Genomic DNA, 20,269 nt, shown 5'->3' with positions numbered 1-20,269 from the left:
ACTTTCACTTCTTCTTGTTCTCATATATATTTTCACTTCCTCTATTTATCTGAACTCATGTCTATTTATATTATTATTATTATCATTATTGTTAGTAGTATATGTAGTAGTATTATCTCTGACAATATGATGTCTTCAAACTCATTTCTAAACTTGTATAACATCGATTAGATTTACTGATCCGTTCATTTTGATTGATTTCTCTGTGTATCAGAGGATCTGACCGGAACACTGAAGTTTCCGAGCTCTGTGAGGGTCCGTGAAGTAGATGAAAACTTGGTCAACAAGCCGCCAGTGAAGCAGCTTTCAGCTTCAGCCCGGGACTTCTTCTTCCTCACTTTGGACCGCGGATTATCTCTTCATCTTTACACAACTCGGTAAAGTCCGTCAGAGACGAGTTTCTACTGTGTTCTACCGACAGGGAGCGGGAGTAGAATGTGTGTTTCTATTGTTAAACAGTAGAAACGGTAGTCATCTCAGACGGTGAGGAGCACACTTCCATGTGGGCAGATTATCACCGACTCTCTGAACAAAAGACCCGCTCTCCTCCTCTCCGCTTCTGCTCGGTTTCCCCTCCGTTACTTTCCGGTCAGGACTCCGGTTCTGCACCGGGACCGGAGTTTGGTTTGTTTAGCGGCAGTTTGTGTGTCCGGTTCGGTCTTTGTGACCCGGTTTCCCTCCTTTTTTTTCAAAGTGCTGCCGGCGGACGCGGAGCTGCTGCGAGATGCCGCTTCTCCACAGACGAGCCTTCATCCGGCAGAGACCTCCGGCGGACCTGCGGCCGGACGAGGAGGTCTTCCTCTGCAAGATCACACACGAGATCTTCAGGAGCTACGAGTGAGTCCCTCACACTCACCTGTCTCACCTGTCTCACCTGTGGGCCGCTTTAAACACCCGCTGGTCCCGCTGGAGTCAACTCTGACTGACAGTTGGTCGGTTGGCAAACTTCCAGACGAGATAAACTTCAGATAAATAAACTTTATTCACAATGATTAACAAAAGTTGTGTCAGCTGACAAACACGTCAAAGTGTCTGTGCAGAGGCGGGAAACTGGCTCGGACAGGTAGATGGTGTCGGACGAGGACAGGTGTAATGTTAGCCCAAGTTAGCTAGCTGACTTAGCTAAAGCTGCTAGCTGTGTTAGCTAACCGTTAGCTGAGTGAACAGCAACAAGGCAACAAGGCCCGCTGTCACCAGACACTGTGTCAATAAAGTTTGGACTGTCAAATACACCTGCTCAGGTTCAATTAGACACACTACACAGGTGATGTTGGACAGTTTGACATCAGACAGGAAACATGAATTATGGTAATGTGAAAAAAGTATTATATAATTATACATATAAAAAAAATTGTAATGTAATAGGTTACAGATTACTAGTTACCTTGTTAAAAATCGAATGTTACTACTTTATTTACTTTATCAAATTAATGTAGTTTATTACATTTGATTACTTTTTGATAACTTTTCTAACAAATGTTTTGAACTGGATTATAGAGATAAAGAAACCATTCCTGCATGACAAAAAGATGCAAAGCAACACAATGAATTTTCTACACTAGGCTACGTACAGACTTTTTACTGGAAAGATTATATAATCGGATGTAGCCTCTTTGTAATCCCCAACATTTAGATGTAATTACATACTAGCAAATATATATATATTATAGAAGTTATGTTTGGATGTATAAAATCGGGTTGTTGGGCTACCCACTTGAGCTAGCATTATTTATTTATTTAAACATTTATTTGGAAGGGACAGTGCACATTAATAAACATCAGTATGAGATACAGATGTAAATATGCCAGAGTTAGCAGAACTGCTAATTTACTCCCTTAGTCCCTTCCAAGTTAGCTGTTTAGATCACACATACAAATATACGCTAAATGTTCAAACGTTAATAGTATATAGAGATGCTACACATCGCTAGCTCGGTTCATTTCATTTTATTAAAACCATGAGTCATTCACATTTACCGGCATGTTGAAATGACAAGTGGTGACTCCCTTCCTCTGAAGTTGTCATAAAGTCAGAACATGTGTCCTGTGAATATTTGTTCCTCGAATACCCAGTAAGTAAGTTATTCATATTCCTCTAGTCTGTAAGGGTCCACCGATCAAATGAATCAAAAGTGTTTTTCATTAAAATGAATCCAAGTTATAAATATTGTTTTAACAGGATGAAGTAGTGTTGTGTCAGTATGCTGGGTGATGTAATCCTCAAGTGCCATGAAACAAGTGTCATAACATGTAATTAATATGTTATCTGAAGCCTGATTTTTATACAAGTAATACTGACACTGGTTCTCCCATCTTTGCTGAGCAACAGATTTGTGCTGCTGGGAGGCTGAAATTCTGATAGAAGAAAAACTTATGTAACCGAGACATACCGGGCAATATTTTAAATAAGAAACAAGATCAAAAATATTTTCCTGCTATTTCCAAATCGTACCTGACCAAACCTGCACCATAAATACTATATCCATGATAAATCTGTATTTATCATTATATATTGATTGTTTTCCATATGTATCACTGGGACACACACCTACTCATATAATACGTCATTTTAAAAAAATATGCCTGACATATAACAATGTATTTGGCTGATAACTATATCGATATATCCACTTTTTTTCCCCCACCTAATTTTAGTGATCATCAAGTCTCTTCTGTAGTGGAATTAACATCATATTATGTATACATACTCTTATAACAGCCCACCAGCAGATGAAGACATGAAATACAATACTTTAATGTATGTAATATTCATTCATTGTGCGAAATAAGAAAAAGCTTGTTGGCCCATTCTGATTTTAAAGCTGATATTGGCCGATACCAATGACGCACCGATATTATCGTGCATCCTTAATAAGCTGTATAACGAGTATGATACATGACACAACATGATGACGTATGATATGAAAAGTACTTAAGAACAATTTAGAAACTTGAGGTTAACTCTTAACTGTTGATCTGATACCAATATCTGTCCAGACTAAGTATCAGTGACTTCTCTGTTCATGTAGCTGCTGATGGATCTTTCCTTCAGCAGACATGTTGACTGGTCACAGTAGGAAAAGCACAAGTGTTCATAATAGGGTTAATAATAATAATAATAATAATAATAAGGCATTTTATTTAAAGCATTTGTGTGGGAGACCAGAGAGGATAGAATTGCAATAATCAAGACGGGATGTGACCAGAGCGTGAATGAGAACAGCAGTGCTGTGAGATGAGAGAGATGGCCGAAGATGGTTGATATTGCGTAGATGAAAGTAGGCAGACCAGGTAACATGGTTAATGTGTGCATGCGTAGATGAAAGTAGGCAGACCAGGTAACATGGTTAATGTGTGCATGGAAGGAGAGTGTGCTGTCAAGGATGACACCCAGACTCGTAACCTGAGGGGAGGGAAGGACTGTGGAGTTGTCAATGGTGAGGGAGAAACTGTTTGGCCAGAATGGACTTTGTGCCAACAAGGAGTACCTCAGTTTTATCACTGTTGAGTTTGAAAAGGTTGTGTGAAAACCAAGATTTAATTTGGGGCGGGAGAGTGGAAAGATAGAGCTGGGTGTCATCCGCATAGCAATGGAAGTGAATGGCAAATTTCCTGAAAATCAGACCAAGAGGTAACAGGTAGATTATAAATAGTAGAGGGCCTAAGACAGAGCCCTGGGGAACACCGCTTTGACAGGAGAAGCTTGGGAGCTGTAATTTTTGAGGTGTACATACTGAGTGCGGCCAGAGAGATAAGAGTGAAACCAGGTGAAGGAAGTGCCAGTGATGCTGATGGAAGCTTTCTAACAAGATGCGATGTGAGATGGTATCGAGGGCCACACTCAGGTCGAGAAGAGTCACGATGGTTAGGACACCAAGAGTTGGCTGCCATCAACAGGTCGTTAGGGCTGCCACGATTAGTCAACTAATTGATGACTAATCGACTATTAAAATAATCGGTGACTATTTTAGTAGTTGACTAATCGGTTTGAGTCATTTTTCATAGAAAAGTACTATAAAAGTATCCCAAAATACTCTTACTGCAGCTTTTTAGGATCAGATATTGGCAGCTTTACAAACTCTCCCGTGACAGTGAACTAAAACCCTTTGGCGTGAGTATGAAACAAGACATTAGATGACGTAATTTTGGGGTTTGGGCGAGAAAAACCGACATTTTTCAACATTTTAACACATTTTTCAATTAAATGATTAGTCGACTAATCGAAGAAATAATCGACAGATTAGTCGACAATGAAAATAATCGTTAGTGGCAGCCCTACAGGTCGTTGGTAATTTTAATCAAGGCTGTCTCTGTACTGTGGGAGGAGCGGAAACCAGATTGAAATTGTTCATACAGATTGTTATTTGACAAGTGGGCATGTACCTGAGCAGCAACCGTTCTTTCGAGTATTTTGGAAAGGAAGGGTAAGTTAGAAATAGGCCGTAAGTTTTTCAAATTGTTAGGATCTGCACCGGGTTTCTTGAGAATTGGAGTTATAGCAGCTGTTTTGAGAGATGACGGAACAAGACCAGAGGTAAGGGAGGAGTGTGTAATGTCAGTTATTCGCGAGGACAGGGAAGGTAGACAGATTTTAACTAGGTGGGTAGGAAGGGGGTCTAACTGGGAGGTAAATGATATACCGGTTTTAAGGTATGCAGTGATATTAAAGTTGTCGGTTATGATACCGTGTACATTTCCTAACATACAATATCGGGAAAAAATTGCGATTGGACAGAAAATCTCAACTTTATTTTAATTATTTTCAAAAGGAAGACTTGTTACACAAACTTTCATTGTCAAAATGGTTTTAAGTTTCAAATATAGTAATAAAATGTTCATGCAATAGAAAATAACCCTTCCATTTTAATTCCTTTAAGGCTCCTGTGAAACTACAATATATTTTCTAAGATGGTTATCATACTGTGAAAATCTGATACCATTGCAACCCTAGTTCATAATGACACTAACGATGGCTCTGTTCTGTTCAAGTGCCCCAGTAAGAGTGACAGTGAGCCAACATGCACGATACGAGACACCTGATTGATTTCATTATTTACAGCTGTGTTGTTCCCACTGTGATGTCTGTGACACAGACCTCTTAAACTCACCACTTTAAGATTCTATTTAAAGTTCTTGTGTTGAAGTCAGTGTGATGTTTTTATTGAATCACATGAAATCATCAGATTTGTGTGACAGGAGGTCTCACTCTGTCCCGTCTCCTTAGTGAGTTCTTCGAGCGGACCATCCTGTGCAACAGTCTGGTGTGGAGCTGTGCTCTGACGGGCAGGGCGGGCCTCACCTACCTGGAGGCGGTGGAGAGCGAGCGGCGGGCAAAGCAGAGCCTGCAGAGCTTCCCTCCGTCTTTGCTGGTCCCTCTGCTCCACCTGGCTGCTCTGAGCCGCCGCTGCAGACTGTCAGAGGTCTGCGAGGATGTCTACGCCTTCGTCAAAGACCGCTTCTTCCCTGGAGAGACGGTGGAGGTCACAGGACGCAATGGAGCCAGGTACTGAGGGGGGCTGAGGAGCAAGACTGTGCACATTCACATTGCACAAGAGCTGGTCCAAAGTTCAAATTCAGATTTCAGATTTAGGGTGCTCTCAGACCTAGAGTTGTCTTGCTTTGGTCTAAAGTTGTATAATTGCCTAGAGTTGGTTCATGTTCTCACGGCAGCATTTACAGGCGGACCAGATCAAATGCCTTGTGTGAGAAAGCTGCTCATGATTGGACAGAATTTCCATGTGGGAAAAATCCAGGAAGTAAAGCAAACGCTGAAGAAGAGTACACTNTTTTGATGTATTGGATGTGCTGAATGTGCATATTAAGGCAGTACAGGAGGAGGTGCACATTAATAATCCTCCACTCGCGGCCACTGGTGGTATTGCAACGAAAAAAATCCCTTGCAGCCCAAAAAGCAATTTCCCCATAGACCACTATTGTGAAAGAGACGTCTGTAAAACTGGTGACAGGACACATCCAACTGCAAACAAGGTCAATTATGACTCTATTCTGAATTTTTGATCCATGGAGGTTTCCTTAACCTTCCTTAAGCCAAGAAAAGCGATTTAGATAAAGTCTGTGAGCTGGGTGGGAACTCATGGGCGGGGCCAGCAGGAGAAACATTACTGCACATATTCAGTGGGCCACATACCGCGGAAGTAAAACCAGGAAGCTAGAAAACTTTTTTGGTGAACATGCCAGGCGAGCAAATCCATTGGACTGAACAGGCGCCATTTTGTGCCAAGATTTTAATAATCTTGGTATTATTAAAATCTATGGAAACAACCCTCAGTTCTGTCAGGAGAGCACCTGAGTACAAGTGAAGTGATGTCCCCCCTCTCTCTCTCTCTCTCTCTCTCTCTCTCTCTCTCTCTCTCTCTCTCTCTCTCTCTCTCTCTCTCTGTGTGTGTTAGACACATGTGTGAGATCCTGCAGGTTCACTCTCCTCACTCCAGCGTCAACGGAACGGCAACTGCTAACGGCCACGCCAAACCAGCCGACGGTGACACCATCGTGATCAGCGACAGCGACGATGACAGCAAACCCTTCCAGAGTCCCACGGCACAGGTCAACGGGTCAGTAGGTCAAAGGTCATCTGGGTCTTATGTGTCAGAGGTCATTGTATGCAAAGGAAGGGTGTGTCAGGGATCTATTGTTATTATTATCAAAAGAAATAGTAGTAGATTATTTTTCTGTCTGTTAATCATGAATTGTTGCAGTTTAAAGCCTGATTTATGGTCCTGTGTAAAATCAACGACATCGCTACGTCATAGGGTATGTGGCTACGCAGAAGGCTCGCCGTAGCCCCCGGCGTAGCCTGACGTGCACGTCCCCAAAAATGTAACTACACGTCGAGGCGAGGCAGACCCAGCGCAGACCGAGAGGGCTGTGATTGGTTTGCTTGGTAGCAACGCATTTCCGGTTCCGTATTTCCAGATTGCGCCATCCCCGCCATCTTTAAACATCTTCTGTTGCGATGTAGATGTTGCAGTATTAAGGCCCATTTATGCTCAACGTTCAACACGGATACGGATACGGACGGAGCCATCTGTCCGTGCTCCGCGTTCATTTCTCTGTGACCGGAAAAGCCGGAAGCTAAACAAAGAATCAACTAGAGACGACGATAACCATTCAGGAAAGGAACGCAGCCTCCGACCGCTCTGGCGGTGAATTGCACCGCGACGAGATGGAGTGACGGAGAAGTTCGAAGGGTTCACGACGGCGTCACGGCAACGACGTAGGTGCGTCGTAGGTACGCCGCAGGACCATAAATCGGGCTTAAGTCTCAAAGGAACTGTGTGAAGACGATATATGTCCTCGAGTGATGTCACTTAACTCCATGATGATTTAAGACTACAAATTAGAAAAGAAATAAAATCTGAAGGTGTGAAGACAAAAGTGAGACCTCTGTAGGTCTGGATAACACACCACAGCTGTCAGAGGGAGAGGTGCACTGTGGGTAATGTAGGCAGCAGGCTTTGACAAGGGAGATGAATGAGTGGAATGAAAACAGACGATATCTCTGATTCCGCTGCATCGACTTTAATCCTTTGATAAAACCTTCCATCGTGAGTCTGACGATGTCGTGAAATACCTCAGTGTAGGACTCCTTTAATGTGTGTGTGTGTGTTTGTGTGTCCACAGGAAGAAGACAAAGGCTCTGAGTCCGTCTGTGTTCAAATACACAGTGAGGCTGATGAAGAAAGAACACAATGAGCCCTTCACTGTGAAAGCCAATCAGATCAGGTGAGACACTATGACATCATCCATACTGTCTGTCTCTGTGTTACCTGTCTGACAGACACGCAGAGTAGGGGTGGCCAGCCATCAATAATAAAACACTTAAAGAGACAAAAAGAAGTTATTTTTATTTATAAGCTTAGTTTACTGATCGATCAATAGGTGAAGCTGATCGTGACTGTTAAGAGCGCCCTCTGCTGGACCACCAGCTCATTACAGTTTGAATATTTAGTTTTTTCAAACAGAAAAAGTGAGTCAGGAATAATTTCATCTAAGACTTTTAGTGTGATCCCGAAGTTTCCAGAAAGAAAACAACCTTAAACACATCATCAGCATGTTCTGAGTTTCATGTGAACATGTAGAGTTTATTTCGAATGTGTGCAGTTTAATTTAAACATGCAAAGTTTTATGTGAACATTAAGTGTTTCATGTGAAATGCCTATGAGGAAACTGTCTCTGCTGATGTTTAATGCTCATGTTGTGTCTGTCCAGTCGCAGGAAGACGAGTGTGTCCAGAGAGAAACTGAAGCTGCTGTTTAAACAACACTGTGAACTTCGCTTTGGGACCGTCACAGTAAAGGTGAGAACAGCATCACACATCATGTAACACATACTGAGCGAGGTTTACACTGTGATGTGTCAGTCCATAGTATGAACAGCTGATATTCCGGCAGTGCTAACCCAGACCAACCTTCTGTCTCTATAGTGACAGTTAATTCCAGCTTGTTACGGGACTTCTTGTGCACTTGACTGTCAAACAGGAACCTGTTTTTATTTTAATCTCCAAGAGGTGATACAGGAAATGCTAAACACTGTAGGATAATAATGTCAGAGGACAATGAAGATGTATGTTGTTTTAGTCTGTCCTGTGCCTCACCAGAGGTCGAACAAAATAGTCTGTGGTTTCTATTTTACTCATTGTGAAACATTAAATCTCAGTCTGAGTAAAATTATTAGACTGATGAAACTGTAATGTGTTGACAAAGACTTCCTGTGTGTTAATGATGACTTCCTGTGTGTCAGCCCTCCACAGAGAAGAAGTACCGGCTGTCGGAACAAACCTTCTCTCAGTTCTTCCCTGATGAGCCCCCCCTGTTCCCCTTCAGCCCCCCCTCTAAAGGTGGAGGCCGCGGTTCACCTGGACAGGTGAGACTGATGGCTGTGTGCGGAGGAGTTAGATGTTGAAGTGTTTGTAGTTAATATTGATTAGTAATATAAATGTAGAATAAGAAGTTCATGTAGTATAAGTAGTGTGAGTATTATGAGTATGCTAAGTGTGTGTGTGATATTTTTGTTTTAGGCGAACTCGTCGCTGCTGAAGGCGGCGGAGGAGAAGCTGAAGCTGCTGCAGCAGAGGGAGGACATGGCAGCAGCAGCTCGGGACAAAGCTCGGCTGAAGAAGGAAAAGGAGGAGGCGCAGGAGGCCAAGAGGAGGGAGAGGGAGGACAAAGAGAAGCTGAAAGAGGAGCAGAGGAGGAGATTTGAGGAGGAGAAACAGAAGAGGAGGGAGGAGAAGGAGCGCAGGAAGCTGGAGAAGGACAGGGTGAGGTTTTATCACCGTTATATTAATATTAATGAATAAAAAAAGGCAACTTTAAAACGATGCATTTGCTTCAGTCAAACATAACTCACTGAATTCTTTCTCTAGTCATTTAGAATTACTGACTGACACAACTCCAATACTGTTTACACTCCATATATTTCTTAATATGTATGCATAACTCATCTAAATAAGTTGATATCAAAATCAGAATTTCAGCTCCAACAACAATAATAATAATAATAATAATAATAATAAAATTAATAATATTTAATAACGATATGTTTGTCGTAATTTTCAGGAGCGAGAAAAGCTGAAGGAGGAGAAGAAGAAATACGCTGAGCGACTGAAACTGTGGAACAAACCCAGAGAAGACATGGAGTGTGAAGACCTGAAGGTCAGTGAACGCACCACAGTCTCTGTTTCTGTCTCTGTGTGAATAAAGGTTAGATTGAACTGAATGATCTCTGATGGACGAGTGTTTGTGTGTGTTGGTTCCACCAGGATCTGCCCAGTCCGGTTCCAGTGAGGACTCGTCTCCCAGCCGAGCTCTTTGGTGAAGCACTGATGGTTCTGGAGTTCCTGCAGGCCTTTGGCGAGATCTTTGGCCTGAAGGACGAGTTCCCCGATGGAGTCTCTCTGGGTGAGAACACACTCTATCAGAACTAGACTAGGACCCTGAGGTTCTGCACAGGGTTCTGCTCCCAGTCTGTGGTGCTGTTTCTGTGCTGATTGATGTAGTGGAAGTTCTACAGGTTGAGTGGACTCTAACAAATGTTCCAGAGATTCTGACGGTTTTAACATCAGCTCTAAAAGATGTTGAGTTGGTTCTACCAGATATTGTGAGGGTTCTAGGAAATGTTTCCTTGGTTTTAGCAGACGTGTTGCTTCAAGCTGATGTTGAGTTGGTTCACACAGATGTTAAGTTAGTTCTAGCAGACATTGACTTTGTTCTGGCAGACATGTCTTAGGTTCTAGCAGACCTTGCATTAGTTTTAGCAGATGTTGCATTGGTTCCTCCAAATGTTAAGTTGGGTCTCACAAAAGTTTGTTTAAGCAGATGTTGTGAGGGGTTGAGAAAATGTTTTGTTGGTTCTAGAAGACGTTGAGTTGGTTCTGATAGATGTTGTGTTTAATCTAGCAGATGTTGAGTTGGTTCTAGCAGATGTTTTGTTGGTTCTATCAGTGTTGAGTTTGTTCTAGCAGATGTTTTGTTGGTTCTAGCAGATGTTGAGTTGGTTCTGATAGATGTTGCGTTGAGTCTAGCATATGTGGAGTTGGTTCTAGCAGATGTTTTGTTGGTTCTAGCAGATGTTGAGCTGGTACTAGCAGATGTTGTGTTGGTTCTAGCAGATGTTGCGTTGATTCTAGCAGACGTTGAGTTGGTTCTAATAGATGTTGCGCTGGTTCTAGCAGATGTTGTGTTGGTTCTAGCAGATGTTGCGTTGATTCTAGCAGACGTTGAGTTGGTTCTAATAGATGTTGAGCTGGTACTAGCAGATGTTGTGTTGGTTCTAGCAGATGTTTTGTTGATTCTAGCAGACGTTGAGTTGGTTCTAATAGATGTTGCGCTGGTTCTAGCAGATGTTGAGTTGGTTCTAATAGATGTTGCGCTGGTTCTAGCAGATGTTTTGTTGGTTCTAGCAGATGTTGCGTTGATTCTAGCAGACGTTGAGTTGGTTCTAATAGATGTTGCGCTGGTTCTAGCAGATGTTTTGTTGGTTCTAGCAGATGTTGAGTTGGTTCTAATAGATGTTGCGTTGGTTCTAGCAGATGTTGCGTTGATTCTAGCAGACGTTGAGTTGGTTCTAATAGATGTTGCGCTGGTTCTAGCAGATGTTTTGTTGGTTCTAGCAGATGTTGAGTTGGTTCTAATAGATGTTGCGTTGGTTCTAGCAGATGTTGCGTTGATTCTAGCAGACGTTGAGTTGGTTCTAATAGATGTTGCGCTGGTTCTAGCAGATGTTTTGTTGGTTCTAGCAGATGTTGAGTTGGTTCTAATAGATGTTGCGCTGGTTCTAGCAGATGTTTTGTTGGTTCTAGCAGATGTTGAGTTGGTTCTAATAGATGTTCCGTTGGTTCTAGCAGATGTTGCGTTGATTCTAGCAGACGTTGAGTTGGTTCTAATAGATGTTGCGTTGGTTCTAGCAGATGTTGCGTTGGTTCTTACAAATGTTGAGTTGGTCTCACAGAAGTTGCATTGGTTGTAACAGAAATCCAGTTGGTCTTAGCAGATGGTATGGGGTTCTAGAAAATGTTGTGTTGGTCCTTTCAGATGTTGCGTTGGTTCTAGCAGATGCTGAGTTGCTTTAAGCAGATAATAAGTTGGTTCTAATAGATGTTACGTCAGTTCTAGCAGATGTTTAGTTGGTTAACACAGATGTTGATTTTGTTCTGGTAGATGTTGCTTAGGTTCTAGCAAAGGTTCAGTGGTTCTAGCAGACGTTGAGTTGGTTAAAGCAGATATGTGTTAGTTTAAGTAGAAGTTAAGTTGGTTCTAACAGATGTTGAGTTGGTTCTAGCAGATGTTTAGCTGGTTCACGCAGACGTTGACTTTGTTGCTGACGTTGTTGCTTTAAGCAGAAGTTAAGTTGGTTCTAACAGATGCTGTGTTGGTTTTAGCAGATGTTTTGTTGCTTCACACAGATGTTGCTTAGGTTCAAGCAGACGTTGCGTTGTTTCTAGCAGATGTTCAGAGGTTCTCACAGATGTTGCGTTGGTTGCTGTGGAGAGAGAGTCAGCTTTCACTGTGTCACTTTAGTCTGCGTCATGCCCTCGCATCAATGTGACCATATGAAAGTTTTAGTCCCACACTCGCAGGATATGGTGGCATATGCGACCATTTTGGTGGCAGCCTAGTGCCCTGTAACAGATCTTTTGTTGGTTCTAACAGATGTTCTCTGTTCACAGAGGTTCTCGAGGAGGCTCTGGTGGGTTCTGATCCTGAAGGTCCTCTGTGTGAGCTGCTGTTCTTCTTCCTGTCGGCCATCTTTCAGGCTCTGGACGAGGAGCAGGAGGACTTGGCTAAAGAGCAGGCTGAAGGTCAGACACAAACACAGAATGTGTATATAATGTGTGTATTTTGCAATTGTTGTCTATGTGCAGACCTGTCAGAGGCTCTTGACAATGACTGTGTGTTTGTGTGTTGTGTATATAATGTGTGTATTTTTTTCACTCATGTAGGTGCAGACCTGTCGGAGGCTCTGGACGATGACTCTGATGCAACACAGTCAGCTCTCAGTGCTGTCGCCGCATTGGCTGCTGCCTGGTCCCAGCTACATCAGGGCTGCAGTCTGAAGCAACTGGACCTGGACAGCTGCACACTGTCGGAGATCCTGCGGCTGCACATCCTGGCGTCTGGCGCTGACTGTTACCACAGCAACGCTAAGTTCCGTTACCAGAAGCAGGGCGGATTCACACTGATGGACGACCCATGTGTTGAGCTGCGCGTGGCCGAGCCGGCACTGCTCAAGAGGCTGACGTGCACCTCAGTGTACGACCTGACGCCAGGTAAGTAATCAGTCACACTGTGATGATTGACTTAGATAAATATCGATCAGTTATTGATCCGTTATTGATGTGTTCAGGGGAGAAGCTGAAGATCCTGCAGGCGCTGGTGGGGAAGCTGCTGACGTTGGCGTCCAGCAGAGACGTGATTGAAGACTGTGTGGAGGAGCAGAGAGCCGCCAGACAGGAACTGAGAGAGATCAGAGCTGAACAGCACCGCCGAGACCGAGAGGAGGCCGCACACAGGTACACACTTTACACACAGGTACACACTTTACACACAGGTACACACTGTACACACCTGTTTGTTCTTTCAGGACAAAAACCCTTAAGAATCACATGAATTGAAAAAGTTTAAACTCCTCTTCCTTGACTTTTCTTCAGGGTCCGTCTTCGTAAAGAGGAGAGGCTGAGGGAGCAGGAGCAGAGGCTGAAGGAGAAGGAGGAGAGACTGAAGGAGCAGGAGGAGAGACTGAAGGAGCAGGAAGTGAAGGGAGGACTCACAACGAACAGGTGGAGAAACTGACAGCAGCTTGATAATGATTTTAACCATGAGCTGAGAAATGCTCTTATTCTGAAAAGTCAATCCACTAAAAATTTGAAGGAAACTGAAGCATTGTTGACATGTTCTCTTTGCCTGCAGTGAGACTCCTGTACAGCAACGCACTGAGGAAGACGAGGAACAAAACTCTTCGTCCAATGATAAGAAGACAAAAGGTAAGGCAAAAAAACATTAAATCTCGGCTGAGCTCTTTTCAGTCTCTCCTCCTTTCCTCAAAGTCTTAAGTGTCTCTTCTTTTCTCCTGAGTCACGAGTGTCTCCTCCCTTCTGCTGAGTCATGAGTGTCTCCTCTCTCCTCCAGCTAAAGGTAACCAGAAAGACAAACAGACAACCTCTGACCCCAAACCTCTGTCCTGCCCCCCCACCAGCCTGACTGCAGAGGAGCAGGAGAAAGAACAGGAGAAGGTACATCATTGATCATGTCTTTGTATTCAACAGATGATGATGCTCAGAGATGATATGTGACATGATTATTGTGCTGTTACTGAACTGTTGCCTCCAGTTTGTTTTACATTAGCATTGCATTAATTAATCAATCAGAGCAGTGGGTCACAACTGAGTTGGTGTGGAGTTATATTTCATAAAATCAGAGTGATCTGAGCGTCTTGTTCGCCCCGCAGGTTCGAGAGCTGCAGGAGAGGATCCAGAAGGCGGCGGCCTGCACCTGCCTGCTGCCTCTGGGCAGAGACCGTCTGTACCGCAGATACTGGCTGCTCCCCTCAGCCTCCACCCTGTTCGTAGAGGACGACTGCTTCGGCCTGACGGAGGACATGCTGCAGCCACGCCCTGCACAGGACACCACAACCAAGGTGGAGGATGAGGAGGGGGTGAAGGAGGAGCCCGCCGAGGGAAGGTGAGTCACTCAGTTTGTTGAACATGAGGAGCTCCGGTGTGTCAGGGAGACGTTTCTAATAACGATCAAACCTTCCTCCTGAACAGCGCCGGCTCAAGCCCCGCCCCCCTCCAGACCTGTGGGCTGCCAGTCAAACGTCCCAACCAGTGGTCGTTTTACTCCTCGATGGAAGAGGTGGATCAGCTGATCGAGGCTCTGAACCCTCGAGGTCACAGAGAGAGCAGCCTGAAGGAGGCGCTGCTGCAGGAGAGAGACAGACTGACACAGCTGCTGCAGAACTGTGACAGAAAGAAATACAGCTACACAGGTAAATATACACAGGTAGATATACACAGGTAAATATACACAGGTAAATACACACAGGTAGATATACACAGGTAAATACACACAGGTAGATATACACAGTTGAATATATTTATGTAAATATACATGGATAAATATATAAAGGTAAGTATGTACAGTTAAGTATACAGAGATGTGACTACACAGGTAAATAAACACAGGTAAACCACATGTAAACACTCACCTGTTCTGTTTGTCCAGATGACCCGGAGTCATCCCGATCTGTCCCAGAATGCACTGCTGCAGCTGAGACTCTGATGGAGGGGAGACTTAGAGACCTGCTGCTGGACATTGAGGACAGAATCCACCAGGGAACTCTGGGAACTCTGAAGGTACACACACACACACACATACACGCACACACACACACACACACACAGCAGGTAATCTCACACTCACTTGTCTCTCTGTCTCTTTTCTCAGGTGATGGACAGACAGGTGTGGCGCTCTGCACTGCAGGCAGGAAACTACGAGCTGCTGTGTTCTGACGGCAAAGAGAACGGAGGGATGAACGGACGAGTGGAAGCCATGGAGGTGGACTCACCTGCCCAGCTAAGAGCCAGAGACAGGTAGAGTTAGTAGCAGTCAGTCTGCAGTTGTGTTCAGCAGGTTTTCTGGTTTTGATCCAGTATTACGTCAGCAAAAATGTTCTGGGAAATAGAGTTTGTGTTTTTATTTTTCATCCAATCAGGATCCAGTTTCAAATCTGCTTATTTAATCTTTTAATCTTTTTTAATATGTACAGAGAAATAAGAGCCGCCTGCTGACTCGTCTGATTTTTGTTCTGCTGTAAAAAATTAAAAGATTAAAAAAGGTTTAAAGTTTAAAATGTATTTGTCCACACGCTCTACTCTAAATATTTTGAACTAGTTCACACTTCTTGCAGCTAGAGGGCGCTGTCTGTTAACTGAAGAACGAGAATTCCTGTTTGTCTTCTTCAGTGTCTCACTGTCTGTGTGTTGTACACCATCTATGTTCATATGTACAGTATATATATTACATTTGTGTGTGTGTGTGTGTGTGCGTGTGTGACAGACTGCAGGAGCTGAAGTGTGACAGTGTGGCGGCGTGCAGCGGCAGTGGGACTCCTCAGGTGGTCAGCAGCTCGATACGAATCCTGGCTCAGGCCCTCGGTCACATCGAGCAAGGCATCGAGAGGCGCTTCCTCAAAGCTCCGCTGGGTGAGTCTGGAGCCAGAGCTGTTAAAGTGTTGAACCGTCACAATCCGGTGCATGCAGCTGCACACAAAGTTTCGCCTGGAAAACTTTGTGTATATATACCTGTCTGGTTTCAATAACACCTGGCTCCTCCCCTCAAACAGGTGACGAAGACTCAAAGAAAGACCAGAAGACAAAGAAGAACAAGAAGAAAGATGAGGACCAGGCCAGTGATGGTACTGTTGTTTGAGTCTTTGTATTTCTGTCAGTTGAATCATATTCAGTTCTGATCTCACCATGAGCTGTAAACTCGCTGTAATGTCTGTCTGTCTGTCTCTGTCTGTCTGTCAGATGGCAGTGACAGCGGTCGTGTCATTAAGACAGTGTTGGAGCGATGGAGGGAGTCTCTGCAGTCCTGTTCAAGTCTGTCTCAGGTCAGAAAAACACACACACACTTCATTTATTATTGTGTCATACACTCATCTGTAAGTCATCATACACATCCTAAATATGACGATGTCTCTGACCTGTGATCAGTTTGTAAAGTTCACATCATCTGTTGGATTAACACGCTGATGTGTGTGTCCAGGTGTTTGTCCACCTGTCCAGTCTGGAGCGAAGTGTCCTGTGGTCTCGCTCCATCCTCAACGCTCGCTGTCGCATCTGCAGACGCAAAGGAGACGCCGACAACATGCTGCTGTGTGATGGCTGCGACAGAGGACACCACACCCACTGTCTGAGGCCTCGTCTCAAGGTACACTGAGTATACCGACTGTGTGAGGCCCCACTGACCAAAAGTATCTCTTATCTGATCACTTGATTAATCGATGGACTGATTAATAGAATACTTGTTTACTAAAATAATCAATAGCTGTAGCTAGGTCTGTGTTAGCATCGTGCTAACACTAAACACGTCTGTTTGTTTCAGTCGGTTCCAGAGGGCGACTGGTTCTGTCCAGACTGTCGACCCAAACAGAGATCCAGCCGCCTCCCGTCCCGTCAGCGCTCTTCTATCGACGAAGAGGAGGAGGAGGAGGATGGAGAGGAGGAAGAACAGGAAGATGAGGAGGAGGATTCAGAAGAGGAAGAGGAGGAGTCAGAGGAAGAAGACGAGTCAGAGGAGGAGGAGGAAGAGGAGGAGGAGGAGGAAGAAGAAGAAGTGGTGACGTAAGTGTGCGAATATTTCAGCCTTGTTTGTCATCACTGAGATCTGTCTCAAACAGCAGCTTCTCTCTTTGTCTCTGCAGCACCAAGAAGAGCGTGGCCCCGCCCTCTAAAGGCAAGAGTCAACCGACCACGCCCAAAGGTCAACAGGCCCCGCCTCCTAAAGGCAAGAGTCAACAAACCACACCCAAGAACAGCACCGCCGCCTCCACAGGGAAAAACTCATCAGCATCTAAGTCAGTATCCGTTTTATCTCTGATCTCAGTTTGCTGTTGCTGTGATCCAGGGTCACTAATTCTGTCACGTCACAGGTCCTCAGGTAAGAAGACCACACCCCCCACAGCCAAGGCCAGCACGTCTGCAGGTAAAGCTCCAGCCCGCTCTGGGAGTCGAAGCAGCGCCCGTCTGAGCCAAGAGATCCTGGCACCAAACGGCAACACCAAAACTTCACCTGGTCAGAGCGAGGCCCGCAAGAGACCGCTAACAGGTAAACAACCAGTCAGTGAACAGTTAACACCTGCCGACAGGTAGATATCATCTCTAACCTCTCCCTTTGCTCCTCCCCCAGACGTGGCTCCTCCTCCTAAAACTTCCAAACCCATCCTCCCCCCTTCATCATCATCATCATCCTCCTCGTCATCATCCAGCCGACGATCCTCCGGTAGGAACCATGGCGTCCACGAGTTTTCCGCCTGCGAGCAGCTGACCGTGGAGCTCGTCAGACATGAAGACAGCTGGCCCTTCATGAAGCTGGTGTCCAGGACTCAGGTACACTGTTGATATGTACACACCTGGATACACAGGTACACACAGATATACACACACCTGGATACACAGGTACAGTGTCTCTTCTTCTCCTTCTCCTTCTTCTTCTCCTTCTTCTTCTTCTTCTTCTTCTCCTCCTTCTCCTTCTCCTTCTTCTTCTCCTTCTTCTTCTTCTCCTTCTTCTCCTCCTCCTCCTTCTCCTCCTTCTTTTCCTCCTTCTTCTCCTCCTTCTCCTTCTCCTCCNTTCTTCTTCTTCTTCTTCTTCTTCTTCTTCTCCTCCTCCTCCTCCTCCTCCTCCTCCTCCTCCTTCTTCTTCTTCTTCTTCTACTTCTTCTCCTCCTCCTTCTTCTTCTACTTCTTGTCCTTCTTTCTTCTTGGATATATTGTGAGCTGAGGAGCTGATTGGTCTGTCAGTCAGATCCATGAACACACACTGACAGTATCTACCTGTCTGTATCTCACCTGTCTGTCTGCAGGTCCCTGACTACTATGACATCATCAAGAAGCCGATCGCTCTCAGCACCATCAGAGAGAAAGTCAACAACTGTGAATATCAGACAGCAGGTGAGGACACACACACACACACACACACACACACACACACACACACACGTCCAGTCAAGATGTGATTATGAAAAAAGTTGCTCCACACAGCTTCCTGTTTCTAGAACTTTACATCATAAACAGTAAAAACTGAAAATAGATTTTTATTTTCTGTCAAGAAAGAAATAATTAAGTCTCACCCCCCCGTCTCTCTTCCTGTCTCTCTCTCTCTGTCTGTCTCTCTGTCTCTGCAGCTGAGTTCATCGCTGACGTGGACCTGATGTTCTCCAACTGTCTTCAGTATAATCCTCGTCACACTAACGAGGCGAAGGCGGGACATCGCCTGCAGCAGTTCTTCCAATCAGAGCTCAGCAAGCTCGGTCTATCAGAGCGCAGCCCGGCCCCGCCTGCCAAACGCTCCCGACACTGAACCAAACGCACCCCTCTGACCTCACCGCCGTCCACTGCTGATTGGTCCAGGGACGAGGCATGTTCCCTCCCAATGCTCCTTCATGACCTTTGACCCCCGTCACCTGTCGGTCAGAACCAGCTGACAATCAAAACGTTTCATCAGCGACGTGACTGCAGAGTTCAAAGGTCATGAAGTCCAAAATTAAAACACCTTCGTAGACTCTGAGCTCACCTGGTCTGTCAGACCAAATAAAGTTACAGTCTGGAATCTGAGCTCACCTGAGACGGACCCTTATTTCCTCTCACCTGATGACATCATCACATGATCACATGACCTGGCGCTTCATCCTTTAAAAACCAAACCCTGTGTTAAAGTTTCACTGTGAGTTCATGAAACTGTAGAAAAGTTGTGGAGTGTGTTTCCTGCGACCTGCTGACGTTCAGGGCATTAACTTCCTGTTTGTGTTTGTGGACAGACGAACATGTAGCAGACATTCCTGTGGTGCTGTAGGACAGTAGAGACAATAGAGTCCACTCAGTTAGAAAAGTAAAAACCACTAAACAGAGTTCAGCTTTGCACTGACAATTAAAAAAAAAAAAAAACTCCCATCAGGCCGTTTGTTTTTTGCTCAGGGACAAAAAAAAATTGATTTGAATAAAAAGATATTTTCTAACAGTGCAGCTGGTTTTTACTGACACAGAGCGTCACCATGGCAACATGGTTTCAGGCTAAATATCAAACCTAAAATTAAAATATGTGCACGTGATGCATTCACCGAAAGAAAATCATCTCCAGCTGTTAATGAGCCTTAAAGGGACGGTTCACAACCTCCTCTCGTCTGTCACTCATGTCTCAGGATGACCTTAGCTTAGCTTAGTTTAGTTTATAGCTTAGCTTAGCTTAGCTTAGCATTGAGACTGGAGCACAAGGCGTGAGACAATGTAGAAATTAAAAAATGTGGAACTGTCCCTTTAAAAGCCTGAGCCTGGGGCCTCTGTGGATTTGTAGTTTTTGTATTTTTGACTACTGCAATGTTTTCCCGCTTTAGGCTGTTTTTGTTTGACTCCTTCTTCTGTGGTGTTAGTGTGACTGCTGCAGCTCAGTCAGAGTGCGTGTGTGAGCGTGTGGTTGTATGAGTGTGTGCGTGTGTGTGTGCAGCTGTACACTACACTGGAGCCGCTGCATATTTATTTAGTTGTGCGTTTTCTTTATTTATGACTGATAGGCGCTTCCTGATGCTGTTTGTTGTTCTCATGTAAAAAATAAATGGACTTTTATAACCAGCTGCTGTCTGATGGTCTGCTCTGACACACACACATCATCATCATATAATAATACTACATTAATTTATAAAGCACATTTCATGGGGAGATGCAGCCCAGGGTTTAACAAAACAAGATCAGATGATTTAGTGATTGATCCTGCTCTGTGGAGATACCTATGTATGTTACTTGTACTCTAAACTCAAGATATAGATTAATTCAGTTCAGCTTTCTTCATCAGACTTCCCTCACCTCTTCTGTCAGTGGTGTTAACTACAAGGCTTTTGGCAGAGGAGCTGCAATGCTTTATCCACAATCCATGGAGTCATTTTCCCAATGGATCCCGAGGTATGCCTTTTGGGCAACCTCTTAAATTCTAATATCAGTCATAGCTATTCCATCAGGCTCACAGAAATCCTATTGGCT

The 20,269-nt window shown here is 44.4% G+C and overlaps 1 protein-coding gene across 1 annotated transcript; it reads left to right on the top strand.

The window, feature by feature from the left end:
- Nucleotides 1–244: 244 nt before the first annotated feature.
- baz1a (bromodomain adjacent to zinc finger domain, 1A) lies at nucleotides 245–19,864 on the top strand. The gene is made up of 30 exons (XM_050061673.1): nucleotides 245–377; nucleotides 695–837; nucleotides 5,225–5,503; nucleotides 6,411–6,572; nucleotides 7,642–7,743; nucleotides 8,230–8,317; nucleotides 8,761–8,883; nucleotides 9,038–9,280; nucleotides 9,579–9,674; nucleotides 9,782–9,920; nucleotides 12,188–12,319; nucleotides 12,461–12,787; nucleotides 12,865–13,030; nucleotides 13,169–13,297; nucleotides 13,428–13,501; nucleotides 13,647–13,750; nucleotides 13,966–14,198; nucleotides 14,285–14,505; nucleotides 14,742–14,872; nucleotides 14,964–15,109; nucleotides 15,576–15,721; nucleotides 15,862–15,933; nucleotides 16,049–16,131; nucleotides 16,287–16,451; nucleotides 16,626–16,864; nucleotides 16,945–17,097; nucleotides 17,173–17,348; nucleotides 17,430–17,629; nucleotides 18,103–18,190; nucleotides 18,424–19,864. The coding sequence occupies exons 2-30, from the start codon at nucleotides 725–727 to the stop codon at nucleotides 18,597–18,599; spliced, it is 4,506 nt and encodes a 1,501-aa protein (XP_049917630.1). The 5' UTR covers nucleotides 245–377; nucleotides 695–724; the 3' UTR covers nucleotides 18,600–19,864.
- Nucleotides 19,865–20,269: the final 405 nt, after the last annotated feature.

Source organism: Epinephelus moara, chromosome 14 (assembly GCF_006386435.1).
Source record: "Epinephelus moara isolate mb chromosome 14, YSFRI_EMoa_1.0, whole genome shotgun sequence".
Taxonomy (NCBI): domain Eukaryota; kingdom Metazoa; phylum Chordata; class Actinopteri; order Perciformes; family Serranidae; genus Epinephelus; species Epinephelus moara.
Note: the sequence above shows the minus strand (reverse complement) of the source record. Positions and strands in the feature narration are given on the sequence as shown.

Excerpts from the sequence above, each read along its gene's own strand:
- baz1a (XM_050061673.1), top strand. The coding sequence starts at position 725 with ATGCCGCTTCTCCACAGACGAGCCTTCATCCGGCAGAGACCTCCGGCG. Across the intron at positions 13,502-13,646 it reads CAATGATAAGAAGACAAAAG|CTAAAGGTAACCAGAAAGAC; the intron begins GTAAGGCAAAAA and ends TCTCTCCTCCAG. Across the intron at positions 14,199-14,284 it reads GAGGAGCCCGCCGAGGGAAG|CGCCGGCTCAAGCCCCGCCC; the intron begins GTGAGTCACTCA and ends CCTCCTGAACAG.